Genomic DNA, 25000 nt, shown 5'->3' with positions numbered 1-25000 from the left:
AAAATTAAACAAGTCAATCATCTGTGGAACGGGCAGGGCTCGAAAAACTCCAGCCAATCATTTCCATTGCCACCGAGTTGCATTGGACAGTAAGTACGTCAATCAAACGGTCGTACTGCACTCCCCCTCCCCCGCGCCCCGCGCGCGACCCCTTCGTGCAGTACTCGTGACCCAGAGCTCGTGACCCAGAGCAAGCTCCTGTTTGTTGTTATCCTGCGGTAGCTACTGGAACTAGTTAATCCACATTTGGACCTAGCAGTAGAAGACAATTTCCATGGCAGACAAGACGCCACCATCCCCACCACCACCACCACCACCAGCAAAGAGAAGGAAAACTCTTTTTCAGAGAGTAATTGATAATAAAAACGCTGAAAGAGAAAAACTGAAATCAAGAATAATCCTAGGCGCTGCTTTCGAACGTTGGCGGCAACTGAAGGACGAGAAGGGTCTAAAAACCGATGCTTGTGTGGCGGTTGACCTAGTTTCAAAGTTTATACCGTTTATACTCGGTAATACCGGTGTGGAGACGAGTGTATTACTCGGTGTGAAAATGTCCACACCGCGGCAACCCTAGTGAAAACCAGGACTTCCAATACAATTATATGAAACAAACATAAATTTTCTAAAAATAGTAATGATTTATGTGACCGTTTAATGTTTATAACATCTGGTCCAACCATTGCAGCGAGAACGTATTCTCAGCAGGGGGTGCTGGGAAAAAAAAAACTCAGCCTGCACTAGACTCGCAACTCGTTACATTGATAAAAAAAGATGTATAGCAGCGCAGCTCAATTACACCAGTGCATGCGCGGACAGTTGAAAATCGATCGTTCACATCCAGCTGCTCACAGAACAAGTTTAGCGCACCACCGCTACCCTCACACTTTTTCATATAACCTTTTTTCAGCACTAGGTCATATGAGCATTAAATAAATGCTGCGTCTCAAAATGCCTTGGACAGCAGCGAGGATGACTCGCTTTGCCACGGGCCGAAACAGTTCGGAGCGACCACAGCCAGAGCGAACACAGCGGGGCAGAGGAGTGTCAGGAATAGTCTTTGGTGTACACATCAGTACGGCCTATTTGCACTACTGTTTAGTGGCAATGCAGTGTTTTATTCGATGCCTTTTTATTTTCGTATATTATTTCAATGAATACAATTTATTTATTCATAAAAAACGGATCTGGTCTTCAAATCTTTTTTCCAAATATAGGTCGTCTTACAATGGGGTTTGTGTTTATATTCGGACCAATACGGTACAGCGGGCGCTCACATGACGTTAAGCATTTCCTGGTGCATAATGTGACGCTTCAGAACCTAAAATCCCGTATCTCCCCGTTGACACGACAACACATAACCGGCGTTTTCAGAAATCTCCACTTTGGCCGGAGTTTTTAGAAATGATCGTTTTCTGTGATAAGACAGGGCCTCGGACAGGGGGTGTTGCAGCACCCCCAGCACTCCTACTTCCCGCGGTACTGGGTGCAACTTACAGCTGAATGTAGTGCCATGTTGTTAAACGAAAACCTACGCTAGCCTGGCTCGCTCTCGCGCATCTCTGTTCGCGCTCGTGCATGATTGCGCGTCCAGGTACTTGGAATGGGTGGAGTCAGAGTCAGCGTTGAAGGAGAGGGGGTAGGACCATTTGAGTTGTGTATTTTCAAAATCTGCTGGCGTTTCGCAAATCACCTACCCAACCTTTAAGAGCTGTTCCAATTCATATCATTTGTATTATAATAATTGGTATTGTTATTTTTGTTATTATAATTAATCTAGAGACACTGTATTTATTCCTTCAAGTTTCAGTTGAATAGATTGACACTGTTTATCGTGTGGTTAGGGTAGGTTGGGGTTATAAACATATACACTTTGGGGCGAGCGATTTGACAGAACAAAACAGCAAGAACATAAATAGGCCTACATGTTATCAGGGAGCATTGACAAGCGAGGGATAAACCAGATCATATCCAATCCCTGGAACAAATAGTGTACTGGTGGGAGGAAGGGGCTGAGGATGAGGAGATGGAGGAGGGGCAGGAGGGGGAGGAGGAGGAGGAAGAGGGAACCGCACAAAGGAGTTGTGCTGCTGGTAAGATCGAAGGGAGATAGGCAGGCGGGGACGATAGCTCCATTATAAAGACCCTGATTGGATGATGATACCAGTTTGGCGATAGGCTGATGCATCAGGTGATACCTTAAGTGTCAACCAATGGCAGGCGATTAAAGGCCTCGTTTGTATGACGGCGGCAGAAAGGCCCCGCCTGAACCAAGGTAATGATTCACATGCACTACTTACAGATATATTTTCGTACATGTACCCACCACTGGTCAGAGAAACAAGTACGTACTAGGGGGGGGGGGGGGGGGGGGGGGGTTATGTCAATGTCTACATTTAGGTCTTCACACATGATCTCAGCATGAAGTCAGAGAATCAGTTACAAAGGTGATCCGGAGTGGCCCTTTCACACATGCGACACAAAACCAGAGATAAGCCACAAGACGTGCTCACCCCTATTGGAGATACTATGTATGCTTTAGGCAAGGGTGGGCGCCTGGGGAGAGCCTGGAGGATGCCGGAAGCAACACAAAAAGTATGAGGGCTGCCCCCGACCAAAGATTTTGCAAGTCGACTAGTAGTCGTTAGTATAAGCCATTAGCGATCATCTTCAATGTTGCTGCAGCGAAGCATCATATATTCCGTTGCAACCATAACATCAGCATCGATCGATGAAAGATTGGAGCATGAGTTACAGACAAATAGAAGAAAGGACGTAGAAGAAAGGCTTTGTGAACGACTGCGTTACCGGAGAAAGAGAGTGTATTGTCTTGCTTAATTTCACATCAAACAAACACTGGAACCAATTTAGTTGATTTTTGAGTTTAACTGAGAAAACAGTGAGTGGAAGGCTGGGACCCTATAATGGTCAGCTAACTGTTGTCAATAATAATTGTTACGAGAGTAGCGTATGTGAGTTTGCGGGAATGGCAGTGTGTGTGTGTGAGTGGATGAGCAAGGAGAGCGAGCGGTAGCGTTTAGTGAAGTAATGAACGAGTCCAGTTGTCTCTGTGCAAACGTGTACTGTAAAATTAGTGAAACTAAGAATAAAGTACCCTGCCTGTCTGTCAATAATCGGTGGCCGCTTCATTCCGACCACATTCCGACCTATAATCAGACCCAGTGCCGGTCAAAGTGAAGGGTGTTACCCCCGAGAGAATATACATATCATAAATAATTAGTATGAATTGATTGGTATGATTTGATGGAGTTAACATTTGGTCGACTATTAGGGGGCGGCCCTAAAAAGTATGCAGCGGAAGTTGGTACATGGAAGATGGTGAGAGAGGCTACCAACTCCCTAACGCTACGACTCTTTTTGTGGATACATCAATGCTGCATATGTTTACACATATCCGCAATATCAACAGAAGAGTGAAAAGCAGAAAGTGGTTGGAATGCATAATTCAGGCAAGAAGAGAGAAGTACGAGGCAGCTACTCTCTGTGGCCCTGTCTGGTGCCAGTTGCATGATGGAAACGTCATCATCGCGGCAGCAACTAGGGGCCAGGAGAATTAACTCCGGAGGGGGGATTCTGTCATTTTTGAAACACATATAGCCCCAACGGGGATTATACAGAGTATTTCAGACATTGGGTGCATGTGTTAAAGGCGTAATAGACACATAGGACTTTGAAAACACACAACAAGGACAGGAGACGTTTTTTTTATTGGAGCGCAAAGGTCAAATTCCTAACACTCTGCTACTTGATGGCCTCCTCTATCAATGCACACTGGACTGCTTCCATGAGCGCGGTGGACCCATCACACACATGCATCTCTATTTAAAGGTGTGTGTGTGTGTGTGTGTGTGTGTGTGTGTGTGTGTGTGTGTGTGTGTGTGTGTGTGTGTGTGTGTGTGTGTGTGACACACGCAGACAGACACGCACAGACACACACACACACTTGTGTTTTGGCCTCAATGAACATATGGAAGCTGGCTTCTGGGGAGGGGACATGCTAACACACACACACACACACACACACACACACACACACACACACACACACACACACACACACACACACACTCACACACACAACAACTTCACATGACAACTTTATATAGAGATTCATAATGCTGTTTTGTTTGTTTAGGGAGGTGTGGGAGGGTGTTGGAACAGCCACAGACCCTGGGTGTTAAGCTACAGTGATTGGACAATGGGCTAAGTAGTCTTCCAACAATCCATCAAACGACAGGACTCCAGTGCACCTAAATGAATCGACACCTCAAGAAAAAACGGATCTTTGCACAAATATGACACACACACACACACGCACACGCACGCACACACGTCCACTGTGCGTGCGAGGGATGATTCCAGTACGATCTTGCTTTTTTTATTCAAGCAATTTTTCGGGGTGATCGACTGGCATCTTAAGGAATGATGAAAAAGGGACGTGGCAGAAAACCTGAGCAATTGCAACCTTTGGGATAAACGCAAGCAATTAGTTTGAGACATGTGATATTTTCTCAGAGGAAGGACGATGGAGAGTCGTGTTATTTTTCACAGATCCATGTGTGAAACCTGACGAGCGGGAAAGGTTTTCAAAGATTAGAAAAATAAAGTTTTCCCCGCGGTCTTATAAAACTCGCAGCATACCGAGGGGTGGAGTCTGACACGTTTGTCACAGATGTCAGATTTGAGGAAGAAAAAAATAACCCAAACCATATTTTTTAGGCTCAGTCGCAAAACCTGTCTTCGCTCGGGAAGACCCAAAACATTTTGGAAATGAGACCAAAGTTGGAGGTTTGAAGTATGACACAGAGTTCTTACCTGACCTTTAGTTTATCCTTGAAGGGGGAAGGGGACTTGTAAAAGGTAAAGAAGGAATATTGGGACCGTTTTACCTGATGTTATGTAACTCGCATTTATAAACGGATCGTCCCATGTTTTCTTCACATAGAAACCTCAAATAATGTTGAAGCGTCAGATTCTATGAGGTTTTAGCCCTATCAGAACCTCAAAGTGGATCAATTGTACCTTTTCACGCAACATCAAAATGTCAAAAGGCTACAAAGCTAAAATGAAAACATTTTGTCCAACACCCAAACCGAAAAATGTCTAAAAACCCAAATTTCTCATTTCACAACATTCAAACCTATGATCTATGTAAAGCAAAACATAATAGATGCTTAAAATCTGAAACCCAAAAAGGGAAGGAACCTCAATAAAAAAAAAAACGGCAACATCTGAACCGAAAAAAAAGTAGAAAGATCAATTTGACCATATTTTGGGACATCTGAAACTCAAAAAGTCAAGAAAGCTCTATTTGAACTGTTTGTAATATCATTTGAAACTCAAAAACGTTAGAAACCAAAATCCCCCAATCTTTTGGGAAACACCTGAACCTCGTAGAATCTAGGAAACTCAATTTCAAAGGTTTTTTTTGAAAGCCTAATTTAACCGTTGTGCAGCAATATCCCAACCTCAAAAAGTGTAGAAACTTCAAAAAATTATTTGGAGTCGACCCGCTGTGTGACCGCCCAGCCTTACACCTCCACCAAACAGAGCCTAAATGTACCCCCCAACTAAATATAAATACCACCTCCACCTGCCACACTAACCCCCCCCCCCCCCCGTCCCACCCAGCCTGCCTTCCTTCCTCCCTGGCCACTTACCGTCCTCGGTGGGCACGTAGACATTGAGGTAGAGGCAGTCCTCGCTCTGGTTCTGGATGTAGCCCGCCGCCACGTCCAGGTTGTCGGTGAACCACACGGGCAGCATGATCTCGGGCAGCACGCCGTGCACGTTCTGCGGGCAGACGGGCGCGAAGTGCGAGGCGTTGCGCACCTCCTGCCACGAGCCCGGCGCCTCCGGCGGCTGGAAGCGGCGGTCCCCGATGGGCGCGGTGGCGTAGGGCACGCCCAGGTACTGCTCCACCGGGCCCAGGATCTCGTTGTTCAGGTCCTTCTTCACGCCGCGCAGCTTGCCGTAGTTGGTGGTCACGGTGGGGTGCTTGGAGGGGTCGGTGCGCTGGCCCGAGGCGGGCGAGTGCAGCAGGAGCAGCAGCAACCCCAAGCCCAGGGTGCACGCCAGGCAGCCGTCCCTCAGCGAGCCCCCTGCGCCCCCCGCGCGGGGCCGGGACCCCCACCCTGCCGGCTCCATGGCCGGGAGACCCGGGAGAAGGTGCGTGACGCGGGGTGGCGGTCCGCTCGTCCGGGCCTGCGGGGGCTTCACCCGGGGGGTCTTGTTCTGGAAGGTATCAGAGGAAGGAATAAGAGGTCAGCTGAGGTCACAGGGGGGGGGGGGGGAGATTGCTCTGTTATGTGCGGGTTGACACGGCACTGTTACCAACCAATGTTCAGAAATACTTGATGGAGCGAAGAGCAAGTCTGAGCAGGAAGCTGGGGGAGGGGGGGGGGGGGTGTTCCTGTTTATAGGCGAAGGGGTCCTTGGAGAGGTGTGGTCATGTGGGAGGGGAGGAAGGAAGGGGGAGGGGGGAGTGGGGAGGAGAATCAGAGTAGGAGGGAGGGGGAAGCAGATATCGCCGCCGTCAGCTCAGAGGCGTTGACGTCTTTCAACGGGAAGGTTCCGGAATGGTTCCCGAGCCAGGGCTCTGTTCCGTTCCATCGCCATGGAAACGCTGGCCGCCATTCAATCAGAGATCGGGCTTAGATTCTGCACCGATTCCGAAAGTTCTTTTTTTGGGAGGAGGCCCACTGATCAGCTCACAAGTGGCAAAGCCTGCAGAGAAACAGAAGAGAGAGAGAGAGAGAGAGAGAGAGAGAGAGAGAGAGAGAGAGAGAGAGAGAGAGAGAGAGAGAGAGAGAAAAAAAAATAGGAGAGGGAGAGAAAGGAAGAAGGAGGTAAATAAGAGAACAGGGACGCAGAGTGAAATAGAGGGAGAGAAAGAGAGAGAGGAAGATAAAAGAGATTATAGTTTATCTGTGTCAAACACAAAATCCAGTTAAACTGTTGCCAGTGTAACATAATCCTCTGAAATGGTTTCCAAGAAAATGATGAAATACAAATTTATTAAATATAGACTCCAACAATAAAATGGCCTGAATACAGCGTGGTTGAGATCAACAAGTCAATGAAGGTCTGCACCAAATGAATGCCCACCATTCACTTCATATTCGCTTTCCACTCTTCCGGTAAAAGCATGATTGACCAGCCTTCAAAAAAGAAAAGGTTTCAATTCACACTGCAGCTCATATCCAAACCTACTCAGAGTGGATTGGTCTGTTTCATTAAGTGGCAGGCAGGGGAAAAGCATCTTGCCTAAAGGTCAGATGCGGACATGTGGGGGGGGGGCAGTGTATCGCGGCTGGGAGTGGGACAGCTTGACTACACTTTAGTCAACACACTCAAACCCAAAGCCAGGCGCAGGTCGGGGACTCACAGGCTCGTCATTTACCTGCTCGACGCTCGCTGAATCAGTATTTATGTTTTATATATTTATTCTGCGAGTGGTGGTGGAGGAGGGGGTGAATCAGACAGCGGTAGTCAGTGTGGAGATGAGACGACAGGAACTAGGTGGAGCGAGAGGGACAGAGCCTTTCACTGCCGACCGGGGGGGAAAGGTCAAAGCCTGTGTGGCACTAAGCAGCTTAAAAGAGGGCGCATGAAATACAAGCACAATGTACTCGCATGTGCACACACACACATACACACACACAGACAGACAGCTGACACACGTGCAGGCACAAATACGCATACACATACAAACAAAGATTCAAAATAATACATGTCTATATATTCTGTTTACATATATTGTATTGTGTATGGTGTTGCGCTGAAATGCCTTTCTTTTCAGAAAGATTATACAATTCGGGACAAACACACACACACACACACACACACACCCTCAAACACATTCACACACTCACACACACACACACACACACACACACACACACACACACACACACACACACACACACACACACACAGCACCAATCATCTTATCTAATCATGTCTTAATATATTGTCTGTCTGTCTTTCTCTCTCTGCGCTCTCGTAGGAGAACGAGAGAATCTCTCGTTCTCCTACTTGAGCCTATAGCTATTCAAAATATCCAATATATAGAAAGAGGAGCAACAAGGGGCCAAAGCACAGGCTAATGATGAGCGCCTCCAGATGAAAAAGTTCTATGCTACGTCGACGATGCAAAATGCAACAAACAAAGGCTAACCCTTATATAACATAAGCCTTTAAGGTCAGGAATCAGCATCTGCATAGTAGTGTGCGTGTGTTTCTTGGTTTCTGCATGTGTTGTGCGTGTGTGTGTGTGTGTGTGTGTGTGTGTGTGTGTGTGTGTGTGTGTGTGTGTGTGTGTGTGTGTGTGTGTGTGTGTGTGTGTGTATGTCTCCAGGCTCAGAGGACACTGTGGTTCTCCAGTCTTGCTGAGGACGGTAATTGGGTTAGCCGCTATCCTGTTTTGCGCTACGTCTGCCATCTTGACTGCGGTGGCTTGCGTAGCCCTAGCCTTGGGGTACGTTGCGCCTCACTAGCGATAGTTCTAACTGGTCGCTGGCTGCCCTTTGTTCCTTTCTCCTCAGTCCTCACGATGTTCCTTGCTCCTCGGTCCTTATAGTGTTCCTTTTTGCCAGAGTGTGTGTGAGGGTTTGTATGAGTGTGCTGCCACTAACTGCAGTGTAAAGGGCTGTGTGTCCTCTAATGAAACCACTGAGAGTATTAAAGGATCCAGGAAGCCGTACCCAGCAAGGACACACACACACATGAACACATACACCCACAAACACACACACACACCAGGGATGGAAATTAACACCCGCCACCCGCCATTTGCGGGTGGATTTGTATGGTGGCAGGTGAATTGTGTCACTTCACCCGCCACTGTGGCGGGTAATACTTTCCAGTCAGGTCCGATCAAATTTGCATATCTAATACATTCGTTATACGGCGCTGCACAGTTCCACAACCATTACTGTCAACATCCGGGCCCCTTCTTCCTCTACGCCTCTTTTGCTGAACTGCGACTGTCAATATCCGGGATAATATCGGTAACAGGGCTCTCAAGTCTCACGCGTTCGGCGTGAGACACACGCAATTCAACCAATGCACACGCTCACACGCCACACGTAGGGTAACCAGACGTCCTCTTTTGCCCGGACATGCCCTCTTTTTGACACACTTTTAAAAAATGTGTGTCGGAATTTCAAAATCGTCCGGGATTTTATTAAAGCCTCATATATGTTCACATTGAATTTGAGTTGCGTTTCTCTGGGTCGTTCACAAACTAGTTAGGCTACGCCCTCCCCTACTCAGTTCTGTTCGCTTCGCATTGGTGGAAGTGAGTAGGGGGAGTGGTTAAGTAGAGCCTTCAGATTGGACGGTTTGACCTACTCAGTTACTGTCGTGTTTTGTATTTATTATTTTACCATTATTGTTTTATAGGGACAAACATTAACAAATTTCTCCTAAATTTCTCCTTCTCCTATGCCTCCAAGGAAAGGAGGGGGGGGGGGGGAGAAGGAATAAAGAGAAAAAGAATGAGTAGAGGAGAAAAGATGCTTACAAAGAAGTGTCACAAAAGAAAAGTGTCCTTGTTTAGGGGTGTAGTTTGTATGTTTTGTATGCATGTGTGTGTGTGTGTGGTTGGTCGTCATCTCTCATTCCTCAGAATAGACGTCTGTTATGTTGGAAGTGGTTTTGTTTAACGCGCACGCCATTCAAAACCGCACAGCGATGGGTCACATATGAGTACTAATAAAGCCCTGCTGTACTTAGTCATAAATCTCCTCACTCTGACAGACTTTTAATGAGCCCGGCTCCCTTGTTGTTCTCACACTTTTGACTAATTAACACATCGAGGGCTTGGAAGGGATACGATTGGATTGCTTCACATCACTCTCCCTTTGTGTGTGTGTGTGTGTGTGTGTGTGTGTGTGTGTGTGTGTGTGTGTGTGTGTGTGTGTGTGTGTGTGTGTGTGTGTGTGTGCCTTAGCCTGTTTTTATTCTAATTCCTTCCAACATCTATCTTTCTTTCGGTGATATCAGCTATATTTCTGTCTATTGTTGTGGGGATGCATGCATTTTTACTGTGTGTGTGTGTGTGCGTCTGTGTGTGTGAGTTCTTGTGAGTGTGTGTGTGTGGTGTGTGTGTGTGTGTGTGTGTGTTTGTGTCGTGCTCATTGTTTTATTATGTTTGTGTGTGCGTCTGTTTGTCTCTCTCTTTCTTTGTTATTAGGTGTGTATCTGCTCGTGTATGTGTGTGTGTGTGTCTCTCTCTTTCTTTGCATTATTATGAGTGTGTGTGTGTGTGTGTGTGTGTGTGTGTGTGTGTGTGTGTGTGTGTGTGTGTGTGTGTGTGTGTGTGTGTGTGTGCGTGCGTGGGTTTGTGTGTGTGTCTCTCTCTCCTTGATTGTGTTATTGTGTGTGTTTGTGTGAGTGAGTGTGTGTCCACCATGCTGTTGACAGGTTCTGACATCATGGAGCCAGCGACATGCCAGGGCTTGCTTGTGTCTCTGTCACTCTCTGCGTTCATTATTTACCCTCCTCCCTCCATTATCCCAGACAAGCCGGCTGGACACGGTACTCTCAGACAGCAAAGAATAGAACTTAGAAAAAACGTTGAGTAATGTAATGTAATTTAGTTTCGTATTTTCATTCAATTAATTTCCTTCCGTGCCTCCATTGTCAAACAGTCGACAGTGGTTATGCAATCAACTTCAGGCACTGCGCGAGTAGAAAGAGCAAGGAATCGTTGTACATCTTGGTTCGGAAAGTAAGCATTTTCTTCCTTACCCCAAAATAACCTACTCTGACTAGCTTGTAAATTAGAAAGAGTGTTAATTTTCGGATGTAAATATAGATGAATCACGAGACAGCGGCAGGGAGAATATTTTGCCACGTGATGATAGGGGAATCTTACCAATTAAAACTACACGGTACAATACAGACAGCAGCGAGAGATGGAGAGATAGACAGGAGGGATGGAGAGAGAGGGATGGCTCATTTATTATTATTAATGGCATAGGTCAGGTCGTGCCACATTGCGGCTAAAAGATTATAAAATAAATAACTCATTTTCTGAATTGAGGTAACAAATTAATGAGAAGAAAGAGAGATATGTACTTTGCACCCCTGGTCTCACAATTTCTCCCCTGCTCTGCCTGGCCAGGTACACTTGTCACCTTCCCTCCCCTGCCAAATGAAGAGATGACAAAGCAGTGTGAAACACTCAAACACAGGCTCTGGTGTGCAGTCAGACCTGAATGGGAGGGAACTGGCCTTGGACATGCAGAGTTTTCCAGGCCCTCAGAATCTAGAATGGAGCGTCTCAATGGACTCCGACCTTGTATTAATGAGTATTAATCGTGCGGTTTCTAGGCAGATTTCATTTGGAGACACCATGGATGTCTTCAAATCAAAGAAGTCGGGTCAGATTTGAAGGATGTGTACCAGAGACTTGAACGATTTTAGTTCCACATGGCAGTCTTCTGTTTTCTGTTTGCTTCCATCATTTAGAATAATGTTAAAATATATTTGTCTGAACCATTGTCAGATTTTTGTGCGTCAATATTTTTATGGTGGAATGAGTAGGTGGTGTTGAGGCTTTACTGGTGGGGTCTTAAGCTTGTGGATCAGGGGGTAGCCTGGCTCCGCCCGCCTACATACATCCGTTCAATTTTCATTTCCCTTCAGTACTACGTCTGGGTTTGTGGTATATTTGCGGGTTTCTGCGGCCAAAATTTTTGCCGGTCCAATCAGCGAACAGAGGGAGTTGCTGAGAACAATGTCGTTGAGGTTGTGCGCTTGAGTTTTAGTCAAACGTTAGCGATTGGTTATGGTCAATCCAGAGTGGCACTGGGCAGATCCAATAGCTTTAAAACTCCAACAGACACCCGCCTCAAGTGAGGGAACGTTTGTCAATGGAGGGACGCCAGACTCTTTTTGCAAATTAAATGAAGTACGAGAGTCTGGTAGGACCAGGCTAATCAGGGGATAGAGCAAATCCGAATCTCGCTTAGGGCACCAAAATGTCTAGAACCGGCCTTGAGAAAGGGAGACAGAGTGACTGAGAGAAAGAGAGCGATTGACTCAAAGACAATTAGAGAGAGAAAGAGAAAAAAATAAAAGAGGGAGTCAGTAGAACCAGCCTGTCCACCAAGGGGCTTCCAGACAGAGGGCAGAACCAGCCTGTCCACCGTTGGGCTTCCAGACAGAGGGACAGAACCAGCCTGTCCACCGGTGGGCTTCCAGACAGAGGGACAGAACCAGCCTGTCCACCGGGGGGCTTCCAGACAGAGGGACAGAACCAGCCTGTCCACCGGGGGGCTTCCAGACAGAGGGACAGAACCAGCCTGTCCACCGGGGGGCTTCCAGACAGAGGGACGGGGGGGGGGTGCGTTTGTTAAACGGCGGTTAACTCGTGTCTCGGGGAGAGAGAGAGGTTGTATGGGGGTGTCGATTGCGTTTAGGGGGGCGGGGGGGACCTTGGATGGTTCGAGCCCACTGGAGCACCAAATTAGGAACAACATGGCGTCCGGAGTTAAAAGCGAATATTTACGGAGGCCCTAATTGGCCGGGGCGCGGAGGGGCCGCCGTGTTTTCCCTCTTTTTTCTTTTCCCTCTCCGCTTCCGTCTGCCGCCACGGGTCAGCGCGCCGGGCGCCGTGGCGACGCTCGGCACGACAACACAGGACCATCGGGTGTTAATTAGACAGACAGCGCCAGATTAATCACAGCCACGTGCACACACACACAGACACCAGCACACACGTGAGCCACACAATCACACACACACACACACACACATACTTGCATGCACAGACACGCACACACACTCGCACCAGAAGTAACACAACATAAGTTAGAGCATACCTCCATGCAGGAAGGTATATAAATCTGTACTTATATATGTGTGTTTCTACACCCACACACACACACTCACAGGCTATTCTTAGACGTGTCGCTTACTGTTGCTTATCGTCAGGCAAAAATACACCAGACATCTCTCTCTCTCTCTCTCTCTCTCTCTCTCTCTCTCTCTCTCTCTCTCTCTCTCTCTCTCTCTCTCTCTCTCTCTCTCTCTCTCTTTCAGGATTCATTCTCCACTCCATTAATCACCATCCCTCTTCCAACATTTCCCCTCCAACAGACACACATACAGACATACCCCCCCCCCAACACACACACCAGTGCCCTGGGCAGCTTAAGTAATACCTCCAATGGGAGGGAGAGAGAGAGAGAGAGAGAGAGAGAGAGAGAGAGAGAGAGAGAGAGAGAGAGAGAGAGAGAGAGAGAGAGAGGATGTAAAGAATGGACAGCCAAGAGGCTGGAAGGCACTTTTGTGTGTGTGTGTGTGTGTGTGTGTGTGTGTGTGTGTGTGTGTGTGTGTGTGTGTGTGTGTGTGTGTGTGTGTGTGTGTGTGTGTGTCTGTGTGCATGCGTGTGTGTGTCTGTGTGTGTCTGTGTGTGTTTGCGTAGTTAAGTATAGGATGAGATGGTACGTTTGGCAGAGGTTCCTGCCATTAAATGTATTCTCCAGCACAAAGCCATACATATTTTAGTGTCCTCTCTTCCCGTTTGACCTTGGGTAGGGCTATGGCTCCAGCAGCATAACTAAGTAAAGATGTGAAAAAATAACATTACAATATCATTTCTTCTTCAAATAAATATAGGTAGCTGGCCTTGTCACTGTTACGACAGGTATATTTTTTTAAAGCATCATGTGAAATAACATTTGCAAATATTGGTGAAATGGTGGCGGTTTGGTGTCACATATTTCTTAAGAAATTTGACTTTACTCCTTTCTTGAGAGTTAGCATTGCATGCCAGCTAGCATTAACCGGGACACGACTCAAAACATTCCTCTCATGACAGAAACCATTCATTGAAAGAACCCTGCAACAACTTGCTGCAATTTATTCCAGCTTGTATTATGTCAGCACGTGTATCTGTTTCACTGGAAAAAAAACTGTAGTCAATGCCGGCGTTATTATTTCCTGCGTAAGATGAGGTTTAAAACATGGTGGTTCCCGGGGGTCCGCGGATACACGTGGTCCCAGAGTATAATGAAAATGATAATGAGGACATGTGCCAGAGGATGGGCCTGGCATCGCACCAGGGGGGTGACGTGTGTGAGGATGTGTGTGTGTGTTAGGGCTGTCAAAATTGCTCAAAAATGACATTCGAATGTTCGTTTGGAAAAAAATCACGAATTCGAACTATTCGAATATCTGGTTGCCTATTTTACGCAGTTGCCGTCAATATGTCAATAATGCGACAAAACCATGGTTCAAATTAGTGGGATATATATATATCCTATAAACAGCCCAGTAACGTTGAGGCCTAATCATGAAAAGCCACAACTTTGTATCGCTTGCATTTCACCACCACACCTGCAAGCGCGCAAACTATAGTAATCTGAAGAAGACGCCCGCTTCTGAATGTTACAAAGTATGCTAGTGGTAACGTTCCTTGCTTTGCTTACCATTTATCGAGAAGGCCTATTAAAATCGATAAAGAAAAAAATGCATGTCGCCTACGTCTTCCACCATGCCAGCGAAAGGGCCAGCACTACGCACCGTTCGGATTCATGAAAAAAAAGCTGTCTCGGACTTTGCCGAGAACATTGCGTTATAGCAGCTTTCACCAGCCAGACTACTAGCTCCCTGAGCTCTACTTCGGATGCTTATTGAATGGCATAGCCGAGCTGGAATACCTATATCCAAGTACGGAAACCCCGAGGGGATAAAATACATTCGCTCTTCACAATACTAGTCTGTTACACTTATACCGCGGGAGTGTTTTTTCACATTCGAATATTATGAGGGACATCGCGAACAGACAGAGGCTCATTCACAAAGCAGATAGAGGCGCTTGTACCGCGGGAGTGTTTTTTCACATTCAAATATTAATTTTCACGTTCGAATTCGCGTTTTTGGATACATTTCGAACGAATATTCGAACTTCAAATATTCGTTGACAGCCCTAGTGTGTGTGCATGTGTGTGTGTGTGTGTGTGTGTGTGTGTGTGTGTGTGTGTGTATGTGTGTGTGTTTGTGTCGGTGTGTGTGTATGTGTGTGTGTGTGTGTGTGTGTGTGTGTGTGTGTGTGTGTGTGTGTGTGTGTGTGTGTGTGTGTGTTTGGGTGTGTTTGTGTATGAGTCAGTGCATGCGTCTGTGTGTGAGAATGAGTGTGTGTTTATGTGTGTGTCAATTCATGCGTGTGTGTGTGTGTGTGTGTGTGTGTGTGTGTGTGTGTGTGTGTGTGTGTGTCTGTGTGTGTGTGTGTGTGTGTGTGTGTGTGTGTGTGTGTGTGTGTGTGTGTGTGTGTGTGTGTGTGTGTTTGGGTGTGTTTGTGTATGAGTCAGCGCATGCGTCTGTGTGTGAGAATGAGTGTGTTTATGTGTGTGTCAATTCATGCGTGTGTGTGTGTGTGTGTGTGTGTGTGTGTGTGTGTGTGTGTGTGTGTGTGTGTCTGTGTGTGTGTGTGTGTGCGATTGGTGTGTGGGTGGGGTGGTGGGTGCAGCAGCAGCTGTTATAATACAGCTATCAAACAAACCATTACATTTCCCAAACATAAACAAATTATATGTGGATGGGGAGACGCATCGCTGGCACCAATATTGAAATTGAAAGTTAGATACACACTTACAGTACACAGCTACACGACCACACTCATAGATATAAATATGAACACCCATACATACACAGTTGAGGTCGCCTCGACCAAAAATTTGAATTTAAATTTAAGAAATGATCATGTTATAAATAGCTGGTAGACCGTGTGGAGAGACATGGGGTTGGTAGTCAGAGGGAAGCTGGGGGTGGGAGCAAACGATGGTTAATGCATCAAGCCGTTTCCCCGGCAACTGGGAAGTAGTCCTAATTAACCCGCGCTAATGAACGACATAGCTTACAGCCCGGCTGCGGTTTGTAGTCGTACCCTCGGACAGATGTGTCTTTACTGAACAGGCCCACGGGTCAAATGGCAATTCAGGGTCGCACGCAGTGTCAGCACGGCCCCCATTGGCCCGTTGACAACGCCGGACAGAATGGTTAACGCAGGTGTCAAGCAGGTAAGGGAACAGGCGAACATTGTGTTGAAGTCCCAGCTGAGAATAGCGTCTGCTAAAGGGCTAAATCATTTTTCAAATAGGCAAATACTTTGAACAGCGTAAGCACAAGTAACTTCAGACATTGCTGTCGGTCCACAAAGTTTCATCACCCATATTTTGCCCTTCTGTGCTGCAAATGGCAACGGCCGGGCCTAGACCCCGCACAGGGTCAACAGACACACCCCAGCCCGTCAACTACGCTCCACGGCGGTGAAACGGCTCGCGAATCCCTCAATGCGTGGCAACCCCAGCAGGTGCTCAACAGAATCTAGATTTTTTTCAGTCCTGCGCTCTATAATGGAGGAACAAGCTCCCCGCCGACATCAGGGCAGCGGGAACCCTGCTAGCCCTGGCTCCAGCATGGAGGAGGAAGCTCCCCACTGAGACCAGGACAGCTGAAACCCTACTGGTCAACCGCCATAGGCTTAAGATTGTGTCTTGAAAAAAATACAAATAAATTATAACCGGTCACTTTATCTTGTTTAAGACCTGATTGCAGTTGCTTTGCATATTTTATGAATTTCTACGATCAAAGATTCTTTTACTTTTTGGGATATATCTTCCTTGTTCAATGCACTCACTGTAAGCCGCATTGGACTTAAGCATCTGCTACACAAATGTTATGTAATGTAATGTTCTTCAAGCTAAGTAATTGCATTGCAAACGATTATTTTTGAACGTTTATTTACAGAAATAACTAATATTTCTTGTATAATGGTTAACCTTTTCATCACTATTTCAATCAAAGCTAATAATAACCTTTTTTAACTTTACAAACGATCGTCCCTCAGAAGGGTTTCCTGATTGTATAACTGACAGCATTATCATCCCTTCAATGCCTCTAAACCAGCATTGAAATAAAACTTTGAGATTAATTTGGGTCGAAGCATTTGTGGAAGCCCGTTATGTTCTACAGGTTCATGTTTGAAATCATTGAAATTAAATGTTGGAGTGTGAATCCTGAGCACCGCTCCTCAAAATAAAAGATGGGTTTCAAAATAAAAGCCAAACATGTCATGTGCAGGCAAAGATGTGGGACTCTATTGGGCGATAGTACAGGGAAATGAAACGCTAATCAGTGGTGGGGCAGAGCATAAAAACAACTGAGCAAGAGAGAATGAGAGAGATGGACCGGAACGCACGACGGAGAGAGAGCGAGCGAGAGAGACCAAAGTGACAATCAGCGTGTCAGGTGAGGCCAGCTGAGGACTAGCTCCCAGAAAAAAGATAAATAGTGACTGAATTAGAAGGAAAGAGAGAGTGGAAATGCTAGACCTCAACCCCCCCCCCCCCCCCGCGCACGACAGATGGCGATGAGCGTTGCTCGAGAGGCGTCTTGTGCGGCGACGCCGTCATCCGGACCTCTCTAGTGTCCTTTGAAGCCTTCTCCTTCTCCTTCTCCTTTCTAGTTGTCCAACTCCCCCTCTCGCCATCACCGCTCTCAGAAAACATGTCTGCTGGGTGTCACCGACATCCCTCTCTCCCCTTCAAACACCCCTAGCCCCCCACAACCCCCCCCCCCCCCCCCCCCCCCCCCCCCAGCCCACCGACCGGACGCCCTCGCCCCCTCCAATTAATTTGCCTCGCTGTCTCGTTCACCATTGACAGGGCGGGCGATCGAACGCCGCCGTAGGGGGGATGAGAGAGCGAGAGAGAGAGAGAGAGAGGGAGAGAGAGAGAGAGAGAGACAAGAAGCGTGTGGTGGCGAATATCAAAGCAAACTAATATAAAATAATGCTAAAGAGATAGTGTCCAGATAGCAATCAGCCTTATTCATGTGAAGTTAGCACACACACACACACACACACAGATACACAAACACACAGATACACACACACACACACACACACACACACACACACACACAGACACACACACACACACACACACACACACACACACACACACACACACACACACACACACACACACACACATTGTCTTGCGCTCGCATTGTATTTTGACTTCTCGAAATTTTCTGAGTGTACTTTTTCAGCACTCGTTTCTAAATGCATCTCTCTCTAGCTCGCTTCCTTCCTCATGCCTCCTCGTCTTCCTCCTCCAGCTTCTCCTTCTCCAACCCCCCATTAGCGTGCTTGCAATGAATATTCATCCCCCCCTTTAATCTATAGCTGAGCTCATCAAGAACCGCCCTGTTTGGCTAACGACCGCACAGTGTGCGTGTGTGTGTTTGTGTGTGCGTGTGTGTGCTTGTGTATGTGTATGCATGTGTGTGTTTGTGTGTGTGTGTGGGGTTAGAGTAGACAGGAAGATACTCTCATGAATACACATGTATTTTTTTCGCTCTAATGGGTAGAACATAGCGCCTGTGTGTGTATGAGTGTGTGTCTGTGTGTGTGAGTGTGTGTGTGTGTGTTTTTGTCTATGAGTGTGCAATATGGTAATCTACAGCTTTGAACGTGTGTGTGTATTTGTATATTTGCATATATAATGTATTATGTATATATATACAACTATAGTCCGTACATACAGAACGATGAATGGATGCATGAGACATGAGACAGACGTGTCAGAGAGCCAGGTTTGAGGATCTGCATTCACTCTCAGTGCTGCTGCTGCTGTGTCTCAGACACAGCTGTCACCAGGCAAGCTGGAGAACCATTCACACTATATTCCCTGACTGTCTCCCCTTTATGATCTCTCTCCCTCGGTCTCTCTCTTTCTCTATTTAACTCTAACTTTCTCTCTCTCTCTCTCTCTCTCTCTCTCTCTCTCTCTCTCTCTCTCTCTCTCTCTCTCTCTCTCTCTCTCTCTCTCTCTCTCTCTCTCTCTCCTCTCTCTCTCTCTCTCTCTCTCTCCCTCCCTCTCTATCTCCTTCTCCCTCTCCCCCTCACCCCCTCTCCCTCTCCCTCTCCCTCTCTCTCTCTCTCTCTCTCTCTCTCCCTCTCCCTCTCTCTCTCTCTCTCCCCCCTCCCCCTCCCCTCTCTCTCCTCTCTCTCTCTCTCTCTCTCTCTCCTCTTCTCTCTCTCCTCTCTCTCTCTCTCTCTCTCCTCTCTCTCTCCTTGTGATGCCATTTGTCCCTGGCACTTCTCTCTCCTTTTACGGCTATCTCTGTCTGTCTTTACTGTATTACTGCCACACACACACACACACACACACACACACTCACAAATACACACACACACACACACACACACACACACACTCACACACGCGCACACCCTGCCCAACAACCCCATCTATCTTATATTGCGTGTGTGTTAGTGTGTGTGTTTTTGTGACACGAGCAACAAGACATGTTTGAGGGGAGCTGGCGCTGCATCACAGTACGTGGCTTAGCTTAACACCACCTCTCACGCCCTCTGGTCTTTTCATTGATCTCTCTCTCTCTGTCTCTCTCTCTCTCTCTCTCTCTCTCTCTCTCTCTCTCTCTCTCTCTCTCTCTCTCTCTCTCTCTCTCTCTCCTCTCTCCTTCTATGAACTAATGAGATGCCAGCGGAGGAGGAGTGGCACATCCTTCAGGAGCCTCCAGCGAGGAGGAGGTGGTGTCGGAGGAGAGAGGAGGCGGATGAAAGGGAGGTGGAGGAGGAGGAGTCAATGGGTATGAAAGGGAAGAGGAAGGGAGGAGAGCAGGAAGGAGGAGGTGAGTGAAGGGGAGGAGGAGGGGGAGGTGGAGGGGATGGAAGAGGGGAAGGATGAGGAGGAGGTGGAGGAAGCGTGCTGATAAAGTTGCTTTAGGTGCACTGCTCAATTGCCCTCCAGACCTGAAATGGACAACCTAATTTGCAAACGGTAAAAAAATGATAAATACGCAGACAGTGGCTGATCAAGGAGTGCCAGTGCCCCCTTTATGCAGAATGATTACTGCAAGAAGACCATAGCCGATGGGAAACAGTGGGAAGATAACATCAGCAACGATGCTTTTGATGCTTGCAGAGTGTTTATTTAGCAAACTCAATACGACACGAAACGACAATGAAAAACCTGACAATGGAATCCATTTGATGGAACGCACAAAGCGATAAGAATAAGACATAATACTATATTTACTGAACAATATTTAGTACGTATTTATTTTCAGTGATATATATATTAGTTTCAACATTAGTCTATTTCAAGAAAAAAGGACAGAATAATAGTCTATTTCAAGAATTGTGTATTTCAAGAATAAACTCCCACGTCACGTCTACAGAACATGGCAACCCAACGCTGTCACCAAACATCAATGGTTTGCTGTTTGTGACTTCTGTCACTTCAATATCTCCATACTCTTCACACAAACACATACACACATAAAAACACACGCACATCAAATGAATTAAGCTGACACTTTAGTCCACAGTGACTTACAAGAAGTGCGTTCAAATGCATTCATTCATTCTGAGTAGTCAGTCTGCGAGATGAGATGTGTAGGGTTTCAGCTGTCGTGATTTCACACACACACTCCTCAGCTCAGGGAACAGCAAACACTGCATCATGGGAGAGTGAGACCCAGTCTCATGTACCCGCAGCAGCAGGCAACGACATAGCTAACTACAAAGAGATCATACATCCATAAAGTAGGTTAGAATGATCCCTTGTTCCGCCTATGGTTTTTAAATTCATCTCTCTCTCTCTCTCTCTCTCTCTCTCTCTCTCTCTCTCTCTCTCTCTCTCTCTCTCTCTCTCTCTCTCTCTCTATCACGTTATCTCTCTCTCTCTCTCTCTATCTATCACGTTATCTCTCTCTCTCTCTCTCTCTCTCTCTCTATCACGTTATCTCTCTCTCTCTCTCTCTCTATCACGTTATCGCTCTCTCTCTCTCTCTCTCTCTCTCTCTCTCTCTCTCTCTCTCTCTCTCTCTCTCTCTCTCTCTCTCTCTCTCTGCATCCTTTTCTCAATACTCAAGCTGCGCCCTCCTCTTCCTTTACCTATTCATCTAACGATATTTGGTGGAGCGAGACCGCCCCGGCCGGCCGGGCCCCTGCCTCAGCACACAGCCAACGATGGGTGAGTCAGTGGGACAGTTCTGCCATAAACCTCCAACATTCTTTTATGTGATGACACACATAAAATGACCCAGAATGCCGTGCGGTGGCATGAAGGCGAGGGACACACAGACGCTGTCTCCTCTACCATCAGGTTTTACCTCGATGAAACCTCTACTCACACTTGTTCCTCTATCCCAGGGGTGTGATTCAGAGAGAGAGCGAGAGGGTGAGAGTGATATATCCGTTGCCCCGATCGTCCTTTCTTAAATCGTCCGTCCCCTAGCCTCCTACTCCTCCCCTTCCTCCTCCTCTTACTCCGCCTCCTCCACTTCCTCCTCTGTCTCATCTTCCTCCTCCTCCTCTCCCTCCATCTGCTCCTCATCCTTGGTGGTCAGGGTCGGGGAGTGTTCACATCACTCTCTCTATCTCTCTCTCCCTCCCATTACCTCTCTTTCCCGCGGTACGCGCTAACCGTCAACAGTAGTGTGGCTCGGGGGAACTGAAGAGGGTGCCGTCAATAAATCATAAAACTACTCCGGCAGGATTTTTAGGGTAAGGGTCCGGCATGATTAAAATAGACAGACAGCTTAATGGAATGATTAAACGATGTGGACTAGTTGACAGTGTGTGCTTGTGTGTTTGTGTGTGTGTGTGTGTGTGTGTGTGTGTGTGTGTGTGTGTGTGTGCGTGTGCGTGCGGGTGTGTTGTTTATTCAAATCATCCAAACGTACAATGGCCCCTAGTGATGCTCACCATTAGCACCGTGCCAAATCACTGTTTTATTCTTCTTTTTATCGAAACCAAGAGGTTGAATTGTAATTATCCAGCACGGTCCAATAAACACCAAAACTCAAACAGTTGTTATCTATCCATTGGGGAGGGGTGGCTGGGCTTTGGACCTACCCAGACATGTGTGGATGGCTCTGATTGGCTCCCTGCAGGAGCTTGAAAGCCTCAGCCGCGGCCCTGCCAGAGGGGGGCCAGGGAGCAGGATTACGGCCACCGGCTGTCGGACTTCTGTAATTAATTACAGAGGCCAATAATTATGATGACTGGGCAACGGCTCAGGAAGAAGGTGGAGGAGGAGGAGGAGGAGGAGGAGGAGGAGGAGGAGGAGGAGGAGGAGGAGGAGGAGGAGGAGGAGATGGATGTGGAGGAGGAGGAGGAGGAGGAGGAGGAGGAGGATTGGGAGAAGGAGCAGGGGGTAGCGGAGGAGAAGGAGTGGTCACGAAACATTAAATATTCAGATTAGAGTACCGGCACCCAAACGGCACTAACCAGCGTGTGTCCTCCTGACCCAGGCCCCAGCGTTTTACCACATGGGCTGTGTGTGTGTGTGTTCGTGTGTGTGTGTGTGTGTGTGTGTGTGTGTGTGTGTGTGTGTGTGTGTGTGTGTGTGTGTGTGTGTCTGTGTGTGTGTGTGCGTGCCTGTGTGTGTGTGTGTGTCTGTGTGTTTGTGTGTGTGTGTGTGTGTGTGTGTGTGTGTGTGTGTGTGTGTGTGTGTATGAGTGTGTGTACGAGTGTGTATGAGTCTCTGTGTGTATTTGTTGATATGACGAGTCCATACAACACGCTGCTAAGCCTGAAGGCCAAAGGATGGTGGGAGGTGGGTTGGGACTGACTGGTGCACAAACACACAAACAAATATCTTTACAAAAGGATGGGAATCCTGCTTGTCTCAACCTAGCAAACCTCGGAATACGCCGAGGTATGCTAGGTTGAGACACACACAAACACACAAGCAGGACAGTGGGTTTGATTTGAAAGTGCGGGGATAGCTGGTGGGATGAGCGACATCATTTTGCGAGAGCAAGTGACGTAGACTAGCCTACACAGTACTACTGCACAGAGCAACATGATAAAATGTATAATAACAATTTCCATCCAAAACAAATTATAATATAATTATATTATAATACAATACAAATTATTGTGTAAGCAACAGGCTCACATAACATTTCATACCGTGTGTATACAAATTAGCTGCCTGTTATTAATGCTACAATATAAATCGACCGCGCAATGGTACACAATAACTATAGTAACCTGGTTAAATAAAACAGCGCTGTAGCATGTCATTATCCTTCTATGTTCCCGTGTCACAGCGGGGGACGCCAACCTCAGCACGGAGTCCCCAGGGTCGCGCATCTGGCATGCTAACTCCGGGCCGCTGCGGCGGTTGCATTAGCTTGCTGCTCATTCGATTGGCTCGCAGGAGTGATGGGAGCTCGTTTATTTAGCCAATTTAGCGGCTTGGTTTATGCATATTTTTTCTCTCTTCCCAGTCTAAATTAGGTTTCTCGCTGCCGTCGCCACCGTTCACGGGATGCTGTTAACGCTGTGTGGTATCGAGAGAGAGATGGAGGGGGACAGGGCAGGGGGGAGGAGAGAGATGGAGGGGGAGAGAGATGAGAGAGAGAGAGAGAGAGAGAGAGAGAGAGAGAGAGAGAGAGAGAGAGAGAGAGAGAGAGAGATGTATGATGCAGTAGGAGGGATTTACATAGGGTAGGGAGGGCCTTAAGATGGGAGGGAGTGAGAGAAAGAGGAAGGAGGGGCTGATAGTGAGAGAGAAGGAGGGAGTGAGACAAAGAGGAACGAGGGGCTGATAGTGAGAGAGAGAGCAGAAGAGGGAAATAGAAAATAGTAGAGGGAAGAGAAGATAGAGATGAGATAGAATGAGATAGAGAGAAAGCAAGGGGGATGGAGGGAAATAAGAAGATCGAGAAAAAAGTGGGAGAAAGGGGGAGATGGAGAGAAAGAGGAAGGGAGCACAAAATGGAGAGCAGCGCAATTGGTGTTCTCAGTGATGGCTATTGCACAATGATGCAATTCATCGGTCAATGGTTGGTTAGATACAGACAGATTGGCCTCCATAGTGTGTGTGTGTGTGTGTGTGTGTGTGTGTGTGTGTGTGTGTGTGTGTGTGTGTGTGTGTGTGTGTGTGTGTGTGTGTGTGTGTGTCTGTGTGTGTGTGTCTGTGTGTGTGTGTGTGTGTGTGTGTGTTCCAGCATGATTTGATCTCCTCCCGACTCGCATATGGCTGCCTTCTGCTCTAAAAATTAAATGCCAGGCCGCTCTCTTTTTTCCCCCGTGTTCAGTGGGTCATGAACTCTGAGAATCAGATGGAAAACAAACAGGGGGGGGGAAGGCCCTTGGATGTCCTGAGAGACACCGAGGTAGGGCCCCTCCCGTTGTGAAGTCATCGGTTAGCCCCCTAATGAGCTGGATGTAGCCAAACACTTGGCAACACACGGTACAGAAATCACATTTTATGTAAATGTGTCGATATCTTTAGGAAGTTAAAAAAATATATAACGTGTTCTAATATACACTTTAGGATTCTAACATCATTAGTAGATTGGTATTATTTGCACCGTTGCGACGTGCAAATCACCCCACAATGTTTTTTCTACTCAAGATAGGCCATCACATTATCAAATGGAGAATTGATAGGGCCTAAAAAAAAAAAAAGTTAGGTTCCTGTTAGTTGTCAGTTGAGGTCATGGGTAGGAAGGGAATTTTTTTTTTTTTTTTCAGCGGCAGCGAATGATAGGTAGGTTGTTTTCATTTAAAAACGAGAAAATTCGCTCATCCTTGTACAGAATGAAGAGGTGCTGTACCAAAACTAAAATTACGTTTTGGTACAGCACCTCTTCATTCTGTACAAGGATGAGCGAAAAAAAGTCTTATTTTTTATTTTATTTTTTTTAAAGCTCATAAAATAATTTGGGTCGCACATAAATTGACAGCGTCGGTCGGAAACCGGAACCAAACAAAAAAAAAAAATTAGGCCTAGATTGGCGAGCTCGTCATCCAACATACTGTACATCAACTAGATCTATGGCCTTCCTGACCTACTGTATATCCTTCAGCTTCATTTCCAACAACAAAACGTTACATCTTCTTCTAGTGACTGGAAAAACATGACCCGGGAGCAGAGCCATCTATTGTTCTCCACCCTAACACATCCTGCCCTGT

General features: G+C 46.9%; 1 protein-coding gene across 1 annotated transcript in view; it reads right to left on the bottom strand.

The window, feature by feature from the left end:
• The window catches only part of nlgn2a (neuroligin 2a), a 111988-nt gene that overhangs the window by 34397 nt on the left and 52591 nt on the right, over positions 1-25000 (bottom strand). Inside the window, exons 2-4 of the mRNA XM_030339083.1 lie at positions 21926-22039; positions 6356-6744; positions 5679-6252 (exon numbers count right to left, since the gene is read on the bottom strand). Of these exons, the coding sequence (XP_030194943.1) occupies positions 5679-6165 (487 nt within the window). The 5' untranslated portion in view covers positions 6166-6252; positions 6356-6744; positions 21926-22039. The remainder of the gene's footprint in view (positions 1-5678; positions 6253-6355; positions 6745-21925; positions 22040-25000) is intronic.

Source organism: Gadus morhua, chromosome 17 (genome assembly GCF_902167405.1).
Source record: "Gadus morhua chromosome 17, gadMor3.0, whole genome shotgun sequence".
Classification (NCBI taxonomy): domain Eukaryota; kingdom Metazoa; phylum Chordata; class Actinopteri; order Gadiformes; family Gadidae; genus Gadus; species Gadus morhua.
Note: the sequence above shows the minus strand (reverse complement) of the source record. Positions and strands in the feature narration are given on the sequence as shown.